We start from the raw sequence: 24789 nt of genomic DNA on the forward strand, positions 1-24789 counted from the left end.
CCTGTCGGCAGAGCCGGCGCAAGGGGAACTTTATGCTGAGGGTTTCCCATGTCAGAGCGGGGCTGCTTTGGGATTATCGTTAGGAGCTCAGCTAGCGGTCAGGGCAGCAGCTGACGGGCAAGAACAGTGATTGGAAAAGATCAGAAAAAGCTGATACTGGAGAAGACTCTCCAGGTCTCCTCTTAAGCTCCTGTACCAGCTGTAATAAAAGAGCTTGAACATGGGCTGGTGTTGTGACAATACAAGAATAAAAGCCCTAAATCCAGGTATTCCCTGCCTGTGGGGCTGTGGCAGGGCTTTGCCTCCTTTTAGGCCAGTTGTCACCTTCAGGCTGACACGTAACTTGGCTTAAAATCCGGGGGTGACCTGAGCGGGGGGGGACAGAACACACAGCACAGTTTTTGGCCCACGTGAGGGGCTCACGGCCAACATGGGAATTGCCTGGAGCAGGAGGGTGTTTGCTAGAGCAAACATGAGCAAAGTGAGCACATCTGGAAGAGCTCAGAGCAGGGTGGCCGTGGCTCTTGAGCACAGCTCCCACATGACGCCTGTTGGGTAACCCTGTACCCCCCACCACGGAGGGAAGCGGGCCAGCGGGAGCACTGATCTTCACCCTGCCAGGTTGCCCCAGGACTGCGCTGTGAGCAGAGCACGATCAGCTGCGCGCTCTGCCCTTTGCCGTTTGCTCCCAGGTCCCCTCCTTTCCCCCAGCTCTCTGGGGGACGGGGCATGTGTGCATCCCAAATCCCCAGATTTTGCAGCTTGGGGGAGTCAAAAATCTAAATCTGAAGCCAAATTGTTGTGAGGCAATGCTGCCCAGAGACTGGAGCCCTCGACTAAGAGGAGCTGGAATGTGTTTCTGGTTAAGCTGCTTCCTCGGTGGCTGCCCAGAAAAAGCACACCACCACTCCTGGAGCTGCTAAAGAAAGAGAACGTGACTCCCTGTTAAGTCCTTGAGATCTAACAGTGATGCAGATAAAGCGTTGTTATTGTGTCCTGCAGGGAACAGATGAAAGAAAGGAAACACTATGAATTACCAAGGGTGAGGCTCTGGGAACGTCTTAGCAACTCCAAAATCAGTTAAGTGCATTAGAATGTGAAAACAGCCAGAGGGGCCCAGGGAAGGAGGGAGATCACCACAGGAGAGAAAGCACAAAAGGGTTCCTAATCCCTATAACTCTCTTTCACTACCTCATAGATACCTCTGCTAAAAGGAAAAATAACCTCTCTTATCCGAGAATGACATTGCCGGAGCCAGGCAGGCCAGCAGGTTGGGTGTGCGATTTTCCACCGTATACTGCAAGAGCTGGCGCCACATCAGTAAAGGGATTTCTTTTTTTTTTTTTCCCCAACAAAGAATAAAACAGTGCAGTGTCTCTCTTCCTGGTTCTCTGCTGCTTTTTTCAGGCTAATACCTGTCCAGCTGCATTACTATAAACGCTGTGCTCGATCCCTTAATAGCACAATGCAGGTGTGGCTATCGGGGTGGCTGCATTGCCGCATCTCTGTACATCTCTCCTGCGTTATCCTGTTTAAACCCTCTGCTTCGCAGATGCTCACAGGGTTCTGGCTGCTCGCTGCGGCGTGCATTGCACTTTGCCCATCAGTGACGCAGGTGCTGCTAGTCCTGCTCAGTTCTGTTAGCACTGTGTCTTGCAGCTGCAAACTGTAGGAAAAAGCGTATCTGCACGCAGGACGAGCACTGGTAGGAGCTGATCATCCTCTTCCCGTCACAACTGCACGCAAAGCGTCCTGGCAGCGGGTGTCTAATGTAGCTTCAAATTGTTTTTCTCTGATTTAGACTCTGAGCATTAAAACCTGCCTTAGCAATGAAACAGATTAAATTGTGGCACAGAAGTTTTCAGCTTCTACAAATGTTTTAGGAGTCACAGGCTGATTCTGTGCAGGCTGTGAAAGGCGGTGCAGCAAAGCAGGTGCCTCTGGGAAACGTCGGGCATCTGCCTTTTAAACTGACTGAAGAACCACTGCTGTAGGGACTTTTCAGTCTCTGTAGGCCGGTATGTAAGAAGAAATCACTGGAGTTTCTTCTCCTTTGAGCTACAAGGTTTCTGCCAAATACGGTATCAGCACACAAATACCACCAGGTCTGTGCTTGTCCCGGGATAGAGGTCCCGACAGGAAGATTTCCATCTGGCTTTGTGTTGGCCCATATAAAGATTATGGATGCGTAGAGCTCTTAAGTCAGCAGCTTTCATTGGCTTTAGACTTTTTAAAAAAGCAAATAAATAGATTTGTAGATTTTTAATGATATAAGACACTTGCGGGCGACTTGGCGTATCACAGAGGCCTCACTAGTGTTGCTTCACGAAGGAGCAGCGGGGTGGAGCCGGAGCGAGCACCTCTGCATCTCAGGTGCGACGTGAAATGCTAAAACGTAGCCGTGAGCAAGGAGCCTTCGGTGTGAATCACGCCGGGTGCTGGGAACTAAAGCGGAAAGAGAAGATCCTGTGTGTGCCGTAGTGCTTCTAGTGGGATGTGACAAAAGACATGAAATCGGGGAGAGAAAAATGATGATTCTGGAATTTGGCTCTGGCTGTCAGGGGTGACGACAAGCGCCGGCAACGCCTCCTGCCCGGGCTATAAAGGGCTCCAGGCCAGGGGGAAGCGAGCACTTGCTGCCTGCGCTGCCGAGGCGGGTGTCTCTCTCCAGCCCTCCAGCCTCCGCCAGCCTTCGCCATGAGCACCACTGTCAGGCAATACTCCTCCTCCACCTCCCTCAAGGGCCTGGGGGGAGGCTCCAGCAGGCTTTCCTCCGTGCGTGTTGGGGCAGGAGGGTACCGAGCCCCCAGCGTCCACGGAGGCTCTGGCAGCTACTCTGTCTCTTCCCGCATCGTCTCGGGGCTCGGGAGTGGCTACGGGGGCAGCTACTGCAGCAGCGTAGGAGGGGGCCTCGGCGGCGGCTTTGGGGGTAGCTATGGGTCTAGCTTTGGGGGTGGCTATGGGGCTGGCTTTGGCGGTGCCTTTGGGGGCGGCTATGGGGCTGGCTTTGGAAGTAGCGATGGCATCCTCATGGCTGGCGAAAAGGAGACGATGCAGAACCTCAACGACCGCCTGGCCGCCTACCTGGACAAAGTGCGTGCCCTGGAGGAGGCCAACACTGACCTGGAGGTCAAGATCCGGGAATGGTACAAGAAGCAGGGACCTGGTCCCGAGCGTGACTACAGCCCCTACTACAGGACTATCGAGGAGCTCAGGAACAAGGTAGGGTGCTGCGATTAACACAGTCTTGTTATCAGAAGGGAAGGCTATTAACACTGGCTGCTACCTCTGTGATTACTAATCACTATGTCATAAAAAGCATCTTGGATGCACATGCAGAGTGCCAGGCTGGAAATTCAGGGATTTCTCAGTGTCAGCTTTTGGTTACATCCTTCTAGACGGAACAAGTGGCAGGTTGCACTGGAAAAGCAGTTGTAAAAGGACATAATGGAAAAGTGAAGTATAAGAGACAAGCCTGCGTGTTTTTCGGGAGTTTAAAATGAGTCTGCAGGGAGAGTTGTAGGTCTGTGCAAACTGTGGAACGTTGATGTGATGCTTCTAAACGTACAAAGACTTTGCAAACTTGTTTCAGCTCCTCGTTATTGATGTGATTTAGATGCTAAAGAGAAAAAGGTGGAACTGACCAATAACGAGCTTTTCGCCTCCTTTTGGCAGTCGCTGCCCCAGGGCCAGGCTTGCTGCGACCCACCAACCCAGGCAGCTCGGGGGGGGGGGGAACTTTTCTTGGTTCTGATTTGATTCCCACCCCCCTGTTTTGGAGGAAATACTCAAGAGTTGACTTTGTTCTTCTCTGTTACTTCTGACATAAGAATTGCCCCTAGTAAACATGAAGGAAGGCTGTGTGCAGCTGGAGCTGCAGGACCGCTGGCAAATGTTGCAGGGAATCCATTTTCCCTCCCTCGCCTTGGCACCATAACCGATGTCCTCCCAAACTCTGACTCGAATCTTCTCCCGGTGTGGATTATTTGCTCCTGGTTTTGTAATATAAAAATCAGAAGCCGTAGGCACCTGCTCACTGCGTTTTGCTCCATTTCTGCAGTCAAAAAAATTAAGTCCATCCCTGAACAAATGGGCACAAGGTTTGCCAAGCACAAGCACCCTGCTGGTCCACCTGTCCGGCCAGAAGGGCCGCTCGGTGCTGTGGATGGGGGAGCAGGTGATTCCTCCTTCACCCTTGCATAATCAGCACATGCCCTGAAGCATGGGAACAAATGCTGTCATCAGGTCTCACACATCTTACATGGCTTCATGAAGCCTTTTGAAATACTTACTGAAGGATTTTTGGGAAGGGAGGTCACGGGGTAACCAGCCCCCCCCCGCAGTCATTCTGTTGTGTCTCGCTTGTCCTGATTCAGTACACGCTTCTGCTAAGGAAACCCAAGGATCCCCAGAACTGTTCCTGTCCCGACAGCCTCCCTTGTGCTCCCACCCCTTGGTCAGCCAGGGCGAGTTCCTGACACTCACTGAGTGCTTTTTCTTTATCCTCCACCCGCCAGGTCCTGGTGGCCACAGTGGACAACGCTAACCTCCTCCTGCAGATCGACAACGCCAGGCTGACAGCTGATGACTTCAGGACCAAGTAAGCCACATTTCCTGACAAAATGGAACAAAGTCTGCAGAGACATTTGATGAAATGGGGAGGAAATCCCATCCGAAACCCAAGGGCAATGTGGAAATAAGGCCTTCAAAATGCAGGTGTAATTTCCAAAGCAGTAGGTTATCTAAATCTGTAGGCATTTAGGGATTGTTTTACTTCCATCCAAAACTTGGCTATTTTATTCCATTGCTTGCTCCTCTGTGGCAAGATGTGTGAGACCTCTTCTGTGCAGAGAACTGGCACTGTGCCTCTGCTGTGCCTTTAACTTGTGTGTGTAGCTCAGCAAAGCCCGGACCCAGTAACACGGCGCAGTGGTATCAGGTGATGGGGGCTCAGACGGACACTGTTTGACCAGGTGTCCCCCTGCGTTCGCTAGCGTTCGCCGTCAGAAGGTTGTCCGTGCACCACTGGCGTCGTGCAGAGTTGACACGACGACGGCAGCAGCGCTGAGGTGCTCTGTCCCCGCCTGGAGAAGATCCCGTGTGACTTTTGTGACTGTGCGTGTGTGTTCCCAGGTTTGAGACGGAGCAGGCTCTGCGCCTGAGCGTGGAGGCCGACATCAACGGCCTGCGCAGAGTCCTGGATGAGCTGACCCTGGCCAGAGCTGACCTGGAGATGCAGATCGAGAACCTGAAGGAGGAGCTGGCCTACCTCAAGAAGAACCACGAGGAGGTGAGCACAGACACAGGCTCGAAAAAGTCCAGCCTAGGCCCAGAAATATGAGTTCTGGCCCAGCCTTTAAGCTAGGCTGAGTTTTGAGCTGCTGGGAGGGAAGAGGAGAAGTGCTGGCAAGGAAGCAGAGAGGATGCATTCTGGATAACAGCGCATCCTCTCCGGAGCCTGTATAAAACCATTCACCACTTCTTCTTTCGGTCATGTCCACTGTAGCTGTTAGAGATTTATTAACAATCCTAGCAGCTTCAGGCCTGGGAGATCTATCTCCTGAGAAATGAAGTCAACTACAGGCTCGGATTTATTCTCTGAAGAAAGCCAAATTTAACTCAGATGGAGATTTCTTGAGGATTGGGGTTATTTTATTTGTGATTGTGGAGGGAAGGCACCAGTTTCCTCTCTGTTGATCTGCCCCAGAAATACCTGCGGAAATACCTTCAGGAAATACCTTTCCTGAAGGACTTTGCCTTGAGAGGAACGTCCTTACATGCTGATTGTGGGATTGCATGAAGATGTGTTTCTCTTTTCTGCCAGGAGATGAATGCCCTGCGCGGGCAGGTGGGTGGAGAGATCAGCGTGGAGATGGATGCTGCTCCTGGAATCGACCTCACCAAGATCCTGGCTGAGATGAGGGAGCAGTACGAGAGCCTGGCCGACAAGAACCGCAGGGACGCCGAGCAGTGGTTCTTCAGCAAGGTGAGCCGGCTCGCCGGCGGCGCGGCGGGGCGCACGGGACCCGGGGCCGTGCCCGCTCGCCGGTGCTCTAACGGCACGGTTTTGCGTTGCTGCAGACGGAAGAGCTGAACCGGGAGGTGGCCATCAACACGGAGCAGCTTCAGAGCGGCAAGACGGAGATCACAGAGCTACGACGCACCATCCAGAGCCTGGAGATCGACCTGCAGTCCCAGCTCAGCACGGTACGAGGGGCCGGCTCCCTGCGGGGTGGGGGGCGCGCGGGAGCGTGGGCCAGGGGAGGCGTGGGTGCTCCCGTGCCGCCCACCCTCCGCCCACCCCCGAGCCCACCCCTCTCCTCTGCACGCAGAAAGCGGCGTTGGAGGGCACCTTGGCCGACACAGAGGCGCGCTACGGCACCCAGCTGGCCCAGCTGCAGGGGCTGATCAGCAGCGTGGAGGAGCAGCTGGCCGAGCTGCGCTGCGACATGGAGCGCCAGAACCAGGAGTACAGGGTCCTCCTGGACGTCAAATGCCGCCTGGAGCAGGAGATCGCCACGTACCGCCGGCTCCTGGAGGGCGAGGACGCCCAGTACGTAGAGGGGCTTCTCTTGGGAGGGCACATCGGGAGGAGGCGGGTAGCAGCAAAGGAAATAAATAACAAGCAACCCACATTCCCTGGACGATCCTGTGAGCCCATTTCCTGACCCATGGCACGCAGCAGGGTCTCCCTTTTCAGCCCTACCAGTCCTGAACAGCCCCATGGTTCTCACAGCGCTGCAGCATCCCTGGGACGCAGTTCCCACCCCTCCGGTGTCTGTGTAATCGGGGTGAGGGGCAGGTAGCGCTGCTGCTCCCTGCGGCCTGGGTGCGGGCTGCCTGTGTGCCTGACCCCGCTGGCGCGCGCTGCGGAGTAATCGCTGCGGGTGACCTGGAAATTAAACTTGTGTTTTTAGAAAAGGTACAGCATTGAAGCAGCTGTCAGGGAGGAGCGCAGCTGATGTGAGGAATCCATTCCATGAAGTTCCCTAGGCTTGTAACCTTAGATGTCGGCAGTGCCAGGAGAACTTGGCATCCTGACTCTAAGAGTTGTCCGGAGGGTGGAGCGGTGGGGAGGCACCGCGGCCAGGCTCTGGGATAAATGGGAACTCGAGGTACCATGGAGCTGGCACGCTGCACATTTGCCACCCTGAGCCAACAGTCTGTCATGCTTTTGACAAAATGCTCTCCTTTTGGTTAACTTTGCTCATTATAATATCGTTATAATACCAAAACACACCTCCATCCCAAAAGTGACCTGCCTCTAAGGTGTGACCCCGCCTCACTGGGCACGCGCTTGGAATTTTTCTAGTTTACACCTTTAAAAGCAAAGTGAGGAAATTTTACACCAATCCTAATAAAGGTATGTACAACTAGAGTCACTCAAGCTCCACCTGAAAGGTAAAAAATAGTATAAAATAGTTTAAGAGGGTGTTAGGGCAGATACCATCATGTACCACTCCGACTCCTGGGAGCAGCTGATGGGCTGAGCCTCTCTTCCCCCGCACTGGGACGCCTTTGGGTAGGGTTTGTACACTTGGTTATACCAACTGCTTCCCCGGGAAAACTTAGAAACCTCTCTATAGAGTCACGGTAAATCTCTAATATATTAGAGCTGCTTAACTCTCCAAATGCATTGGAGATTGACAGTGTGACTCCAATGCCTTAGAGTCGCTTCATATTTGCTTAGCGCACTTGTAGCCTCGCAGTGTTACTCATATTCTTGGTATTTCTGTGTGCCTTGTAACCAGCAGATTTATCACCGGTAATCCAAAGAACCTGTGTATCTGTTGCTTTGATAAATCGTACTATTCATTAATCTAGCCCTGATCGTTCTCATTGAACGTGACCGGCCGGGGCAGCTGCTGAATTAGTTACTGACAACAAATACCCTGATGGGTGGTTACATCTACAATCCTTAAAAAACAAACCATTGACCAAGTCTGAGACTAAGACTGGACTTAGCTGCACCAGACTCCTCTCGGAGCAGGAGTTTAGAAAGGAAGGGGTCCTGCCTGAACCCCGTGACTCAGCGGTAGGGCCTCCCCCAGCCACTCCTCACACTCCTGCTGTTAATGCGACGCACAAACACCCTTAGCGTTTTCTTCCTTTCCATTTTGACACTAGGCGGTTTCCAGATTTTAATCACATACTGGCCAAGTAGAAAAGGCGGGGTTTTAAATAACGGTTTTGTCTTAGAGACTACTCACTTTTTTTTCTGTTTCTGACCATTCATTCTCTTTCCTCCTCCTGTAGCATGTCTTCCCACTATGTCTCGCAGCCTGTGAAAGAAGGTAAGAACATGTCTTGGCTGAAGCACTGATCACACATAGCTCTGTCATATCCTTAGCCACCTTCTTAGCACAGACTCTTTTTACTAATTTACTAGAATGACTATTTTATTACATTTTCAAAATGTGAACTGACATAAGCCACTCTTACGATACAGCAAAACACATTTCAGAAGATTTTCCATGCAGACTGGAACTGTATAATAAAGTGTTCAGGGGTAGGAGCGTGGTGGCTATATTGGGTTTTGGAGGCAGTTGTTGGTAATAACAAATCTACCTGTGAAATACTTCAGGACACTTTCTCCTTGCTTCCCTGTAAATAACGGCTCCTTCTTTCTCCATTGTAGGACCTGTAACTACCCGCCAAATCCGCACAATCTTCGAGGAAGTGCAGGACGGGAAGGTGATCTCCTCCCGTGAGCAGATCACCCAGGCTGCCCACTGAGGCGCTGCCCGGTTTGCTGCAAACCTCGAGGAGCAAAGCAAGCGAAGATTCCAGCTTATGTGCCGCGGCTGTGCAGATCACGAAACACATCTTCCCTTTTTTGTCGCACCCTGGCTTCCCTCACCCTTTCTCTAAGCGCTGTGCCGCGCTCAGAAATCAAATAAAGCTTTTCTTTGCGCTTGTGCAAACCGGGGTCTTGTCTTGTTGCTCTGGAGAGCCAGGCTGTCCCGCTCCTGGGGCCGTAGGACAGATCTCCTCTCTGGAACAGTAGCATTCTCTGTCTTGGGTACCCAGGCGGTGGGGCCAGTACACCTACACTCTGTAACACCCGAGACCTGGCTGCTTCAGTGAAGACAGCTGATGTGGGTGGAGGTCTAGAAAGGAACAGATTACGTGGTCGTGGCAGGTGAAACTTGTGAGAATCTTCGTATTTCCTCTCCGGTTCGGCACTGTGACTTTCAGACTGGGGCAAAGCGCCGCTCCCCTGGCTGCAACGTACAGCAACACTAGAGCTGAAGCTTTTAATTCAGTGAGTCCAAGCAAGAAAGTGACCAAAACTCAGGTCATGCAGCCAGGACCCTGCAAACGACTCCCTTCCCAGCTCTGCCTCAGCAGTTGCCGTGCAGTGCAGATAACAAGCTTTGTGCTAAAATGAAATTAAGCCGTCGCTGTGGCCGGGATACCCCGGCTGATGCCCCTCCAGGAAAACAAACTCAGCTTAGTTTGATTCTTGCTTCCAAAGGCACTGCTAAAGGGTGAGGAAAACAAGCGATGGTAAGTGGTGGGTATGGTCTGTACCAGCAATAACATTAAAGCTCCCCTGGGAGTTATTTCTGGCACTCCCTGGCTGTCTGTGGCTGTTCCTGATGCAGCAGTTCACGTTGCCGTCAGCTGGCCCAGCCGTTCCTGGAAAGCCAGTTCAGACAGATTCTTGGCTGGATTCTGACATATTTATTACTTCATAAATCCAGCTTCTAAATCAGTGGGATGATTCAGAGAAACGCTACTGAATGCGTCTAAGAATAAAGCTGGCCACACAGTTTTAAGACCCCTTTCCAGGAGATCTGCCTGGGTTTTATGGGGACATAAGTGAGAATTCCGTTTTCTTTCAAAACATTGAAAGGATCCCCGCAGTGCGTCATCCACACCACAAGCCGAGGTAGCTGTGGCAGGGGTGGACGGTCTTGAGGCACCCCGTGCTGCAGCCAAGCAGCTCTGCCGGTGTCGGCTGGGGCTGCATCCGCTGTCATAGAACCACAGAATCGTTAAGGTTGGAAAAGACCCTTAAGACCATCGAGTCCAACCGCTAACCTATCACAGCCCAGGCCACCACTAAACCATATCCTCAAGCACCATGTTACCCTTCTTTTAAATACCTCCAGGGATGGAGACTCAACCACCTCCCTGGGCAGCCTGTTCCAACTCCCGACAACCCTTTCGGTGAAGAATTTTTTCCTAATATCCAACCTAAACTTTCCCTGGCCCAGCTTGAGGCCGTTTCCTCTCGTCCATGCATCGCAGATCCTCTGCGGCACGTGCAGGGCACCAGCTGCCCCGTGCACCCTGCGCAGCAGCCCTGAGCACAGCAGCCCTGCGCGAGCTGGCTTAACGTACTCCCAGCATCCACCCACTTGTGGTAGACACAGCTTTGGTTTTGAACCTGACCGCTGATGAACAGTGATCTCATTTCCACTCAGATTCCACCAAAGGACACATAGACACGAGCCAGTAAAGGAGCGGTGTGGTCAGAAAGGCTCCCCGTGCTCTGCCACCGCACGCCCTCGTGGTGCATCGCGGACGGGCCACAAGCAAATAACAGGGCACGGTTCCCGACCTGAGGCTCTTCCAGCCACAGCATTTCTGCAGTGCTACAGACTGCGCTCGCCCTGCTCCCGCACGCCTGAAGGAGCCTGGGGGGTGCCCCCGAGGGGTGCTCCGTGCCCCGGCGCTGGGTGAGGGCGGGTGTCGCGCAGCCTGAGCTCAGATGCCCAGGAAGGACAGACACAGCCTGCAGTTAACACTCGGGGCTTCCCAGGCCACCTCTTAGGGACGCCCTGTTCTCCCCGCGGATGGTGCGGGGACCACCAACACCTCTCGCAGCTCCCCTGAGCAACCCGCGGTGGTCGTGCCCCTCCGGCTGCGCCCCCCGCGACACCCGGCGTGGCCACGCTGAACGTGCCTGGCTGGAATTCATCCGTGCTGTGTATTTGCTCCTGGAGAAGTCTGGGCACACCGGTGTTGCTGTAGAAGCAACAAATAATGCTTTGCTAACAAAACCCTCTGTTTTAGTTACTCTTGCTACTGCAAATTGTGAGGGAGGTGTGGAAAACAGATGCTGATTCTCTCCTGCCTTAAGCATTAATAATTAGTCCTGACCTTAAGAAACCCGTTGAGGAGGGAGCTGCAGGTGGTGGCTTATGCGGACAGGCAGCGGCAGCTTGAGGCAGGTTTCAGAACGTGGTATTTTATTCCAGAAAGACGGTTTGACTTCTCAGGCTACACTGAGTTAATCTGACATAAAAGACCACTTTAGCAAGAGACGTTAAGGCGTGGCTTTTCGGCTCATTTTAGGGAACTTTCCTATGATATTTTGATACTGGGGCAACCTTTAAAAGTGCACTAAAATAAACAGAGAAGTGTTTTCGACCGGGTAGTTTAATCTATCGGGACGGCTGATATATACGTTTGGAGCCAGAACTTCGTCTCCATTTTCCTCCTGAAGCAAGACAGAATTGCATGTTTAAACACCAATGTGCTACCCTAAAATTACTGTCATGCCATAGAACTGGCCTTCTGATTTTGAAATGTATAAAAAAGAGGCTCATAGTGTGCATGCGCTCATGAAAGAGAGGCAGAATCTGGTTTAATAGTCAGCCTTTTATTTAAAAGAGTGCAATACAAAGAATACATAGTCATTTGTGGTTGTGTTCAATGGGAGGTCATGTAAATAATGCCTTAGAATTTTTAATATGTTGTTTTAAGTCTTAATTAACACCTCATGATTTTAATTGCTGCCTTGTGGTATTATCAAAATATCATAGATGTTTTGAGCAATGTGTATTTTTATGACATAGCGGTTAAATAGGAAACAAAAGATGAAAGAAAAGGCAATTTCAGGTAAAGAAAGAACGTGCCGTTACCCTTGTAACGTCGTGACAGCTACTCATCCCGCGCCTGTCTGTGGGAAGCCGATGACAGCTGCTGGCGGACGGGTCTGGAGGGCTTTGCTCGCGCCAAGCTGAGGGTTCGGACCGGCGCGGGGGTCTGTACTAGGTGTGCCACTGACGCTCCCCGTTCTTTGTGCCACCGCTGCGCTCAGCGGGGACAAGCCACGAGTTGTGCCCTTTCGTATCACCCGGTTGACGGTGAGGGAACGGAGGTGGGGAGGAAGCACGTTCCCTGCAGCCGCATGTGGCAGCCGCCCCCGTGCCGCTCCGCCTGTGCCATCCGCACCTGGGGAAGCCGAGCAGAAAGTGGGCGTCCGCCGGCTCCGCGCCCCGTCTGCTGGCGCTCACGCGACAAGGGGATGCTGCCGCCAAGAGACTGAACCTGTCCTCCGGCCAGAGCAAACAGGGTGGAGACTCCGCGTCTCCAGCTCTCCAAGTCGTACAGACTTGTCTCCGTTCACCGGTGGCAAATGGGAACATCGCTAGCTGTGCTTCTCCACAGCAGCCGGCTCCTGATGTTCCAAGGACACAACCCACTCCTGTATCGCTTCCAGCTTTCTTCAGATAGAGGGAGGGAGCCATGCCTTTCAAAGCTACTCAGAAATGTACCTCTGTTGCTTATTTCCATACCGTTTCCCCCCTCCTTTGGCAAATGATCTAAGGAAGAAGCTGGCTGTTGGGAAGGGGTTGTTGGGGCCTGTCTGCGAAGACAGTCAAACAATCCACCATGCACACACATAAGAAATACCTTCTCCTCCACACCCTGCATTATTAACTAGTGACACTCAGATCTGTGGTTTCTGCCCGTGACGCAGGTCAGCATGGGAACAGGCAGCGGAGCTTGGCCAGGCCTGGTGCACTCAATTTTTGAGCCTTTTTGTTCTTCAGAGGCAACCAGTATCTCTCCCGGAGCTCTGTTTACATGGGAGCTGTAAATTCCAAGCTCTCACTGAAGTTGCCGCTCCCCCCTCCCCACTCAACTGACTGAGATGTTAATCACGGAAATCGTTAGCATTAGCAGCTAAGCTATGTTACTGTCAGCTTTGTGCTCCTGTTCACAGTGCTTAGAGACCGGGAGCTTTTCTCCTTACATCCTTCACCAAATTCATGCTACTCCACATTTTTTTCCCTGGAGCATCTCGTAATTTTGAAGTTATGCCAGCCAGTAGCCATCCCCTGCCCTTTCTGAATGGCTTGCTAGGCTCTCGTTCACAAAGAACAACACAAAACATCTTATCGCCTTTTCACATTCCTCCACTCTTGGGTGGTCTCTGAAGCGAAGTGAAGAATCAAATGAGCCCTGAAGCATGAATTCCATTTTCATTGCTTTTTCATTACAGAACGTCCCTCTCCCTCTAGATAAAAGAGACGACTTGTATTTCCAGGACTGGTAGCCAAGTTTCTTCTAGCACCATTGTACTCAGGGGCTGTGGATGTACATTCAGGGCTTCCCGACACGGTGTTGTTCCTGCAGGTGTGCTGTGTGCACGGTGTAAGTAGAGACAGGAAACTGTATTGGCTGGGACAAAAAGACACAGCAAAAGAGATGCTGACTTACTCGATCAAAACGCTGTCTGAATAGCTCTGTTTCAGAGCTACCAGTACAAAGCAGCATTAAAATGTAGCCCTGAGCAAGGAGCCTCCTACTTTGAATCACACCTGGCTATTTACTTGGAAACGGAAGAAGCATAAAGACATCCTTTGTGAGATAAAAAGTTCCTAGTGGAATATGACAAAAAGCATGAATAGAACAAAGGCAAAAATGACGATTCTGGAAGTTGGCTCAGATTTTAGGAGTGATGAAAAACATCGGGAATGCAAGAGAAAAAAAAGCGCCGGCAACGCCTCCTGCCCGGGCTATAAAGGGCTCCAGGCCAGGGGGAAGCGAGCACTTGCTGCCTGCGCTGCCGAGGCGGGTGTCTCTCTCCAGCCCTCCAGCCTCCGCCAGCCTTCGCCATGAGCACCACTGTCAGGCAATACTCCTCCTCCACCTCCCTCAAGGGCCTGGGGGGAGGCTCCAGCAGGCTTTCCTCCGTGCGTGTTGGGGCAGGAGGGTACCGAGCCCCCAGCGTCCACGGAGGCTCTGGCAGCTACTCTGTCTCTTCCCGCATCGTCTCGGGGCTCGGGAGTGGCTACGGGGGCAGCTACTGCAGCAGCGTAGGAGGGGGCCTCGGCGGCGGCTTTGGGGGTAGCTATGGGTCTAGCTTTGGGGGTGGCTATGGGGCTGGCTTTGGCGGTGCCTTTGGGGGCGGCTATGGGGCTGGCTTTGGAAGTAGCGATGGCATCCTCATGGCTGGCGAAAAGGAGACGATGCAGAACCTCAACGACCGCCTGGCCGCCTACCTGGACAAAGTGCGTGCCCTGGAGGAGGCCAACACTGACCTGGAGGTCAAGATCCGGGAATGGTACAAGAAGCAGGGACCTGGTCCCGAGCGTGACTACAGCCCCTACTACAGGACTATCGAGGAGCTCAGGAACAAGGTAGGGTGCTGCGATTATCGAGATTATTAAAGTCACTTTTAAAAAGATGACTTCATTCCTAAAAGCTGAAGGGAAGGCTGTTAACAAATGAGAGGTGATTGGTCTGGTATGGGAAGACAGAAGGAGCACACTTGGAAATAACCGTCATAATTTATGAACAGCAGTTTCTTGCTCATGCCCCCCCCAAGGCACAAAGATGGGGTTTCTGTTGACCATTTGAGTGTAGGGCGAAAGACGGGGCAGGAAAGCAGGAGGCAGAGGCGATCAGCCCTCGGTTCCAGTGACCTGATGCTACAGGGTGCGTGCTGCCACGCCAGTCCTTCCCTGCCTTTCCTTGATGCTACTTGTGCCCCAAGTATGTGCTCCCTTTGCCAGGCTCCTGATTAAGCACTCTGCAGGCAGGGACTCGCTATCTCTTTGGCAGTGTTCACTACTGAAAGATATGCAAATGGAGATGCTAAGTTGTTCTCATAAGTATCCAACAAATCAGATCTTTTCTAGCCTGATATGAGGCTCCAGGTGGAAGTTAAAAAAGAAAGAAACTGCCCTATGGGATGCCTGTTCTTTGGGAGGTGCCAACACAGACACAAATGAAAATCCAGGAGTCAAAACATACTGGGTTGTGGTAGGTGGCTTCAGAGGTGCTGGTCAGGTGTGTGCCCTGCATTAAAATGCAGTAGATGAAACCATGGCCCAGCTTGTTTCTTTATTCTTAGCAGCTCCCTGGCTGGTTTTAGGCAACAAAACTTTGAACGAAAGCACCAGAATCTGTCCCTCCTCTCCTGCCCTGCCATCGTTGTCATCCCTCTGCCCACATTAATCATCGTGAGCTGGTTGCCTGGTCCTTCACCCCTGCCTGACCTGGGGCTCTGGAATGGGGCAGCCCTGACAGGCTCAAGGGTCAGCCCCGGGGGAACTCGCATACCTAGAATATTTCAGTTCTTTGACCCTTCTCGTGGGCCTTTACCTTGGGGTAAAGGGCTCTTGCCTTGATACACAAAGAGTCTCTGCAAATTCCAGCTTGTCAGGCGTGCTCCGATCTGGAGCACAGGAATGTGCGGAGGCAGGAGCTGTCTCCAGATTTGCACGTTGCTCAGGTTGCATTTGCTGGGTCTCACAGAAACCCTCTGCTTGTGATCCTGAGGGAGGCAGACCCTTCCCTTCCCTCCCCTCCCTTCCCGAACCTGCAGCTGGGAAATTACCACATCAATATTCCTGGATTATTGCGTGGATATCCCCTGAAGCATCAGAACTCAGTGAGAGCTTTTCATTAGCTTGTGGCTACAGAAATTACGGCTCATTAAATGGCCAATCATTTTCAAATCCCAGAACAAATATTTGCACCTCAGGTGTAGTTACGAAAGCGAAACGATTCAGGCACAAGGCGCTCCTTCCTCAACCCTTTTTCCCTTCTCAGCTGGGCTGTTCAGCATGGCCAGGCAAAGCCCAGGGTGCTGCCCGGGCTCTGAGCGTGGTATGAGCACGGTGTGAGCGCCTGGAGGTGCCACCCCGGCAGGGGGAAACAGGCTGCGGCACGTGCTCATGCCGGCGTCTTCCCTTCACAAGACCGAATCAGTGCAATGAGACACAGCATGGGCGTCCTGCCGCTCTTTGCAGAGGCCATGTGCAAGTCCAGCCCCACAGGCGGGAGGTTCAGTGCTGCTCCAGTCCCCCTTTTGAACGGGAACCAGGCAGCAGCATGCTCGTTTTTGGAACTACTTTTTCACTCTTTTCCTTTCTTTTGTCTCCCCCCAGATTCTTGCTGCAACAGTCGAAAATGCCAACATCGTCTTACAGATTGACAATGCCAGGCTGGCAGCTGATGACTTCAGAACCAAGTAAGCCCAATGCCTTCAACAGTTCTTTGGAAAAGGGGGGGAAAAGCCAGTCTGCTTAAGGCTTTTCTTTGCTTTCGGCAACTGAAGTTGCTCCACCACGTCACTGCTCACTAGAAGTGAGACATTTGGGAAGCGTGCATCTCTTCCTGGTCACAGCATTGCCTGGACATTCCTGGAGAGCTGTGCACGCACATTCGATCAGAGATGCTTGGCAGATATGTGCCAAGGTGGGGAAGGAAACAGCAAGAAGAAACCTGTATCAGCTGGGCTCCACGGTGCAACTGTGTGCGTGTGTTCCCAGGTTTGAGACGGAGCAGGCTCTGCGCCTGAGCGTGGAGGCCGACATCAACGGCCTGCGCAGAGTCCTGGATGAGCTGACCCTGGCCAGAGCTGACCTGGAGATGCAGATTGAGAACCTGAAGGAGGAGCTGGCCTACCTCAAGAAGAACCACGAGGAGGTGAGCACAGAGACCAGCTCAAACTGGGACCTCCGAAATGCACCTTGTGCGCAATGGGAAGTGGTCAGGTCAAGTGTGCAGGAGTGTCTCTGCAATTAGGGCTGCCAGGACACTCCGAGTAGGCAAGGGGGTGGGAAACCATCCCTTCGCACAGAAACTCCAGGAGAAGGTCTGTGAGGTTCGTGTGCTGGGTGCAAATAAGAGATTTGCCATGATGGGAATATACTGATTTCATTATGACATGTATCACGTGTCTCTTTTCTGCCAGGAGATGAATGCCCTGCGCGGGCAGGTGGGTGGAGAGATCAGCGTGGAGATGGATGCTGCTCCTGGAATCGACCTCACCAAGATCCTGGCTGAGATGAGGGAGCAGTACGAGAGCCTGGCCGACAAGAACCGCAGGGACGCCGAGCAGTGGTTCTTCAGCAAGGTGAGCCGGCTCGCCGGCGGCGCGGCGGGGCGCACGGGACCCGGGGCCGTGCCCGCTCGCCGGTGCTCTAACGGCACGGTTTTGCGTTGCTGCAGACGGAAGAGCTGAACCGGGAGGTGGCCATCAACACGGAGCAGCTTCAGAGCGGCAAGACGGAGATCACAGAGCTACGACGCACCATCCAGAGCCTGGAGATCGACCTGCAGTCCCAGCTCAGCACGGTACGAGGGGCCGGCTCCCTGCGGGGTGGGGGGCGCGCGGGAGCGTGGGCCAGGGGAGGCGTGGGTGCTCCCGTGCCGCCCACCCTCCGCCCACCCCCGAGCCCACCCCTCTCCTCTGCACGCAGAAAGCGGCGTTGGAGGGCACCTTGGCCGACACAGAGGCGCGCTACGGCACCCAGCTGGCCCAGCTGCAGGGGCTGATCAGCAGCGTGGAGGAGCAGCTGGCTGAGCTGCGCTGCGACATGGAGCGCCAGAACCAGGAGTACAGGGTCCTCCTGGACGTCAAATGCCGCCTGGAGCAGGAGATCGCCACGTACCGCCGGCTCCTGGAGGGCGAGGACGCCCAGTACGTAGAGGGGCTTCTCTTGGGAGGGCACATCGGGAGGAGGCGGGTAATAGGCACAGAACATGCTGCCTGGGGACTCAGTCCAACTGCCGTTGTCAGGGTTCACCTTTACGTTCATACCAGCCACGGGTGCCCAGTGGCTCTGTCTCTGGTGTCTGTCTGCAGTGAGATGCTCTAATGGGCACCTTCCATGGCTGGAGGGGGCGGTGGCACCTTGACCCTCCAGGAGAAGCTGTGCCATGGCTTTAGCTACTGCTACGAGACTTCTCTGATTTCCTCCTGCCTGAATACAGACCCTGTGTAACAACAAAAAAGGATTGTGTCCCTAACTTGTGTTTGGTTTTCCCCTTCTCTTGCAGCATTTCTTCCCAATACTCCTCCGCTATGTCCTCCCACTCGGGCAGAGACGGTAAGAACCTATCTTTCTACACATATTTATAACAAAGAGCTCTGAGACCTGCTTTTAGAGCAGCTGCCAAACTGATGGAGTGAAAATCACTCCTCGGGCGTGCTGTGCCACCTCGCTGGCTGAATCAGTGACAGCAGTCTACAGAGCTTGTGCGCACCTCACAGCCGCTCACCACAGGGAGAAGCCGTCGAGAAGGGAAATGCCTTGTGCTCCTTTACTGCAGGAACGATTTGCCCTAATGGGCCTCGTGACTGAGCAGCCACTGTCCTGGCTCTACACAGACCTGAAAAATCAAGCGACACCATACATTTAGGGAGGAGGCCTTTTGCCTTCTTGACCTTTCCATCAGCTCTTCCCTCTTCCTAGCCAATGTAGGCTTGTTTAAAACAGCATTTTCCGGTTCCTCATGGATTTTCCCACATCTTTCTTAAGAACATGCAACACCCGATAATATGTTAAGAAATTGCCCTCCTTCCTGCCCGTTGAATAATCATTCTCTGCTTCCCTTTTGCAGTCACGACATCTTCCCGTCAGGTCCGCACAATCGTTGAGGAGGTGCAGGACGGGAAGGTGGTCTCCTCCCGGGAGCAGGTTGCACTCACCACTCGCTAGGAGGGCACGCAGCTCTGTGGAGCCTCGACCCCCGGCTCCAGGGGGTGGCGAGCTGAACCCAGCATTGTCTGAGGCCATACGTGACGGGGCTGTGTCACAGAAAGCAGTCAGCTTCATTCATCTGCTCCCCCTCCCTGTTTCACCCCCATTTCACATGGGTGCCGTCGTGCACTCTGTACACATTTAATAAAGCTTTTTTCCTTGTTCATGCAACTGCAGACTTGTCTGTCACTGATACGTGATCTCAAAGCCTCAGGGTTGTGTGTTCATGCCAGGGAATGTCCTAAGAAACCACAAGAAGAAGCCAGCGAGAGGAGGGGAATGGAGGGATACAGGTTCCATTTGGAGCAAAAATAATTTGAGACAGCTTTTTCTACCGAACTCGTTGCTTGTACATACATGGGACCGACTGAGGCATAAACCAGATAAGATACAAAATGAAGGCAATGATGGAAGGATGATGCTTGAGGCTGATGTGCCACATGACTGATACTTAAAGCCAATAAAATAAAGCTCAGTTCTCTAACTCTTGGTGCCATGAAGAATCCCTTTCTTCTGTAAGTTGAATTTAAATTACTTCAGCAAGACTATTGCTGTCACGTGCACCATTCCGGGACACGAGCACAGCATCAGACTGGTTGGCAAATCTTATACACACATGCGTCTGTCTTATTTGGCTGCCTTTACATCACGGCATTAAGCACATTGTACAAAAACTTTGTACAGGCCTTTGCATGTTGCCCAAGGGCTGCACTTAACAGGCTCTAAAGTAACCATTGCTTAATCTGCAGAGGGATGAGTAGCAATAACTTTTTATCACTACGGCATCTAGTAGGTCACTGCTGAAATCCTTGAACACACGAACTAGTTATCGTATGTCAGCAACACCTGCAGGCAAGCTGCCACTCAGGATTAGGTGACAGAGCAGCGCGCGGGCAGCCGGGTACCAGACCTGCCTTTGCCCACCCACCTCTGGGGAGTGACAGGAACCAAAGGATGCTGCGCTGGTCGCACATCTGCCGAGCGTGCTTTGTGGGCTAGGTAGGAGACGAAATCCTTGTAGACCCGAAGCCTGATGGAATCACTTAGATCCAACTTCATGCTTTCTAGCCAGCGGTGCATGGGAGCTCTGTCCGGTCTTGGATCAAGGCCTCATGTTCATCACCCACCTCAAGAATACAGGTTCCACAATACCACAAGAATGTAGATTTGGGCCTTAGACAAAAGGGAAAGGTAATGATTTGCAGTAAATCAGCTTCCCCGTGCTGATAATGATGTACAAGGGGCTTCTGCGGCTGATGGTAAGCAAGCACGCTTGTCTCTTGGATGATTATTGATGATTCATTCTCTCTCAGCCTCCCCTAAGGCAGTACGGTCCTTATTGGACAATTACACAGGCATGCTTCCTGGCCCGCACAGCCTCTTGAAAAGAGTTGATGATGTCATGCCGGGCGTGACAAGACAAGCGAAGGAGAGGGAAGGTGATCGAAGAAGTGGGGAACCTGCCAGGTCTTTCCAGAAAAGGCAGTGTGAAGAGATGTTATCATTCTATTGTTTAGGAATTACAGAAACGGGTAGGAAATGAAAGCCAGACCAGAGTGCAGAGTTCATTGACTGTATCACGCTTTTTCTTTGCTGGAGTAACAGACCTTCCCTGCAGAAATAGGAATTCTTCCAACCCAAGTGAGCTAGAGCCATCTCAAAAATAAAACCTGGATGAAACAATAATGTACTTTAGCATCAAGCTGTCTTAGACTTCATGGCAACGGGCAAGGGTGCAGCCTGGAAATTCCAATCCAACGGCAAATGCGCTGGGGTTTTTTGCCATCAGAAGAGAGTTGTTATATTTCAGTTGTAAATGACAGGTTTTTAACTCTAGAGCTGTCTGCAGAAGGGCTTTCTGAAAACCACAAACATTATGGATTAAATAGAAGTAGGACACTAAAAGGAGACGCTAGTCCAAGAGTACCTGGCTCTGCTGGCAGCACAGCAAGGCACGGGCACCTCTGCAGCCAACAGGACACAAGTTATTTAGTTATCTTTGATATCTGTCACCCAGCGCTAAGATATCCATTTACATCTGTCAGCAGGAGGTGCTGAAATGAGCACCTGAGAAAAGCTGGGAGAATAGCTGGGTGAGCTGATGGAAAGCCCAGGTTTGTAATCCGCTCACTCGGTTCCACTGGGAGGATCTTACCAGGGGTTTTCCTGATTCACCACCATATATTTGCATCAATGAAAAGGCTTAAATTCTGCGTACGGCTCTGCATAACCCTATTCTCACAAATGAGAGAAGTCCAAGCTCGGCACAAGTAACCACTCTGTTACATTACAGTGCTCTGAAGAAGGAAAATCCCACGTAACTACTAGTCAATTTATTTTCTATTATTACTCTTCACTACACACGGTTCGTTTCTGTGAAACGCAAACAAATCATCACGCCCAAGAGAAGGACAAACACTGGTTTTGGAGAGCATTTTTCCAATTTTCTGCGAGATACAAGCACAGCAAGAAAAGCCTTGTTAGGATTCAGGAAGGAGTTATAAAAGCAAGTCCTCAGCGAACAATGGTGAAATTTTAATGGACAGCAAAGCAAAAAAGGAAAACTAAGAACGTCCTTGCAAGGTTATTTCATCAGCTGAGAAACAGAGAGAAATATGTAGGATGTGCCAGTGTCAAACCGAATATATAACAGCAAGAATACTTAAATGAATAATAGTTAAAATGAGATCATGTCTCCAATCTTTAAAGCTCCATGTTCACATCAGACAGTTGTTTTTACCATGCTCTTGAGAAGGAGCATTCCTGTCATTATTGTTTCCATCCTACAAAGCATGAAATTGAGACTCGGAGAAGCTGAACAATTTGCCTAGAGGGATTTGCAAAGCTGGGATCGGAGCCCTGGAGCATCTGGTGTCATCAGCGAGATGGAGATCAGTTTTGGTACAGCCAATAACATGCAGAAAAGACATGGAATGACAATTACATCAATAGCTAGATAAGCAAATACTTTGTAAATAGCAAACACAAGAATTTTCCATAGGTAAGGCACTGAAATTTAGCCAATGATGAGCAGATGAGAGCTAGGGCTGTTTGTAGTTCTCGCTGCTATCTCTGGGCTTCCTGATAAGGCTCTCCCAGCCAGAAGCCAGCCCTGCTTGGGCTGGGGAGACAAACACGACCCCGAGCTGGCGTGCTTTGGATGCCAGACAGTCCCCGCCTTGCAGCTGCCTCCCTGCCCTGGCACTCCCTGGCGGTCGCTTCGAGCCCAGACCCGAGCTGGGGCTGGCAGTCTCGCAGGGTGATGGACTCCGGCAGGACTCGGCGCTCGGTGTCGGTGTCGTGTCTGAGTCACCAAGTCTCCAGGGGAGTTCTCCTGGACACGGATACAGCTAGTGACTCTGGGAATACTTGTAATAACGTGAAAGGCTGGATCTCCTTCTTGGGGGCACATTATACTTTCTGAACTTCATATGCATAAGCTTAAGAAACAGTCTTAGGCCTTAAAATATCCTGAGACTACCGAAGGACATCCCTCTGGGGAAACCTAATCTTTCTTTCTCATTTTCATTGCTCTTTTGAACCTGACAATTTTGTGCAGTAGAAAACCCCTTGGGAATGACCCCACAGCACCCATCCTCTGCCGCCACCCTGCTCTCCCCTATAAAGCGCAGTATAAGACGCAAATGTAAAGCTGGAGTATAATGCCTTTCTCTCCATTTTTTACAAAGCTCATTAAATGGGAGCAGCACCCTTGCCTAGAGGAGGCTTTTCTGCTCATTTGTTACTGGAAGTAATAATTTTTCCTTGTCGGGCCTGCACTGCTGTTTCTCAAATGCCTGCCGGGAAACCCTCGTAAGCCATCATTGCTCTCTGCCTCTTACGGCCTTGGGGCACAGCGCTGCCTGCGAGGGGCTCCCAAGTCAACTGAGGACGGCTCATCAGAGGCATTGCCCGTGGCTGGCTGCGAGGCTGTGGTGAGCAAACCTCCCTCCGTAGACGCCAGTCTGCAAGTCAATAAAAGTTAATTCTGGAAAGAGCCTGCCATTATTCATGTAGATACTGTCATTAACAGATCTCATAAAAAAATGAAAATCTCTTTTAATAAAATGAGCGCTGTAACTGCTGGCAGGTCTTGAGGTACGCTGTGGTGTCAGAGCAAGAGCTGGTTTTAATAAAAATTTCAAATTTTGGAAAGGAAAAAAGCTGCCATGAAGAACACACAAATCCAGTCAAATCAGGAGTGACGTTATTATTCTCCTTTATAAAAGCTGTAGAAATTCTAATCACCTTTGGCTACAGAGGCCTACGGCAAGGTCTGAAGTGCAAAAAGTAAAAGAAATGTGGACATTTCTGCTTAGTTTTCAATAACTGAAAAAACCCCCGCTCACGAACGTTTTAATTTTTCTCATTGAAAAATGAAGGACTACGTATTTCTCCGTTAAATGAAATGAAGTGTTAGCTCAGCATTATTTTCACAATTCTTCTACGGAAAGAAGACAGCTTCTGTCCACTCCTGCTCCTGATTCGCTCCCGCTGCAGCAGCGAGAGCAGCTGCCGGGCTCCGCTGGGCTCCGCGGCAGAGGTGCCCGATCCTGGCCACGCCACAGCCTCTGCTCAGGATCTCGCCGCCGGTGAGGCATGCCATGGCACCACGGCACAGGTTTGGCTTGCTAATGATGGATCCAACAAAGGATGGACGTACACAGAATCCGCACCACATTTAAGGTGCTCTGGATTTGCAGTGTCAAGATAAAATCAAGACTAATGGACTTACCCAGATGGCATAAGCACTATTTCTGAAACAGGCTGCCCCTGACGCATCCTTTATGTGATGTGTCCAGGTGAGCTGGATGCCAAACCAAGGCTGAACAACACATGGGCGAAAGTCAGTCAATATTAGCATGGCTGTATTAATATTATTAGTGAAATGAAAGGTTCAGATGACAAAGCATTTTAATTATTTCCCTTCTTCCTCAATTCATCATTCCAAGACTAAAAAATAGGTTTAATATCTTTTCTAAAATGATCTTTTCTAGTGTCTTTTCTAAAGTTAACACATTTCCCCTACATTATATTTGGAGAATTTCCACGGTGCTGGTTGGAACTGGGTCAGAACTATACAGGATCAGGCTGCTTCTGAAATCTTCCATGTTACTGTTTTAGAAATTTTATGAAACATCTTATGCAGCTGCCCTCTCTTGGCAGTGAATATTCATAATTAACTGCAACATTTGGTACTCAGGAAATACCCTTTTCTCTTTTATTTTGGATAAATATTTGAATATTTTCTCTACTCTCGAAAGCAGCAAAACAAATACGATAGGATCTCCCTTCTGAAAGGGGATGCGTTGATGCATGCAGGAGAAGGAGAAATAACAAATAACCCCGGCTACACTCAGGGGCGACGTTTTTCTGTGCACTCCAAGAGAAGAGCATTTTGAGGTCTAACGACCCGGAGCCCGGCAGGTTCTCACTCAGCTGACGGCCACGCAGAAGGGGACGCACCCTCGCTGCGGCACACTTGCGGAGAGGCAGCGTGGTGCAGGGTGGTCTCCGGCTCCGCTCCCAGGGACCGCAGGGCAGCTGAAAGGGGGCATCCCCGTTTCTGGTCACAAAGGGGTCAAACAGGCCCCCTCTGACAGAGCAGCTTTCCCACAGCTTTCTCTTTGCGGGGAGGCTCACCCACATCAGGGGTGGATAATTGCTGTGATGTTTTATTCCCCGGGCACTCTCGGGTATTGTCGTTTTTCGTGTCACTGTTGTTTAGTTGTCATCACAAGCCAGACCTGATGATTCAGGAAGTAACATTTTTGATGTAGTTTTGAAACACGCTTCTGTTAACCAAAGCATCTTTCTGTTGTGGGATTTCTGGAGACAAACGCCTTTGGGGAAATATTTCCGGCTGCAAAAAAAAAACATAGTACTAGCCAGGTCACAAGGAGGAAGAATAAACAGCCCTTCTCCGGTGGCAACATCCACGAGGAATGGTATAAATAGAGGGCTGTGGGGACAGAGGGATCACAATCGGATCCCGCAGCGATCTGCGCAGCTTGCCTTGGGCTCCGAGTTGGCTCCTCGCGCTCTCACT

At 51.5% G+C, this 24789-nt stretch overlaps 2 protein-coding genes across 2 annotated transcripts; both read left to right on the forward strand.

Annotated features, from left to right (window-relative positions):
• The first annotated feature begins 2619 nt into the window (after positions 1 to 2619).
• LOC135317205 (keratin, type I cytoskeletal 14-like) lies at positions 2620 to 8888 on the forward strand. The gene is made up of 8 exons (XM_064473061.1): positions 2620 to 3222; positions 4518 to 4600; positions 5134 to 5290; positions 5825 to 5986; positions 6082 to 6207; positions 6333 to 6553; positions 8257 to 8294; positions 8639 to 8888. Exons 1-8 carry the CDS (start codon positions 2698 to 2700, stop codon positions 8734 to 8736), a joined length of 1410 nt encoding a protein of 469 aa, XP_064329131.1. The 5' UTR covers positions 2620 to 2697; the 3' UTR covers positions 8737 to 8888.
• Positions 8889 to 13784: 4896 nt separating this feature from the next.
• LOC135317204 (keratin, type I cytoskeletal 14) lies at positions 13785 to 18911 on the forward strand. The gene is made up of 8 exons (XM_064473060.1): positions 13785 to 14384; positions 16140 to 16222; positions 16524 to 16680; positions 16949 to 17110; positions 17206 to 17331; positions 17457 to 17677; positions 18037 to 18086; positions 18601 to 18911. Exons 1-8 carry the CDS (start codon positions 13860 to 13862, stop codon positions 18696 to 18698), a joined length of 1422 nt encoding a protein of 473 aa, XP_064329130.1. The 5' UTR covers positions 13785 to 13859; the 3' UTR covers positions 18699 to 18911.
• Positions 18912 to 24789: the final 5878 nt, after the last annotated feature.

The sequence above is a fragment of the Phalacrocorax carbo genome, chromosome 25 (assembly GCF_963921805.1).
Source record: "Phalacrocorax carbo chromosome 25, bPhaCar2.1, whole genome shotgun sequence".
Classification (NCBI taxonomy): Eukaryota; Metazoa; Chordata; class Aves; order Suliformes; family Phalacrocoracidae; genus Phalacrocorax; species Phalacrocorax carbo.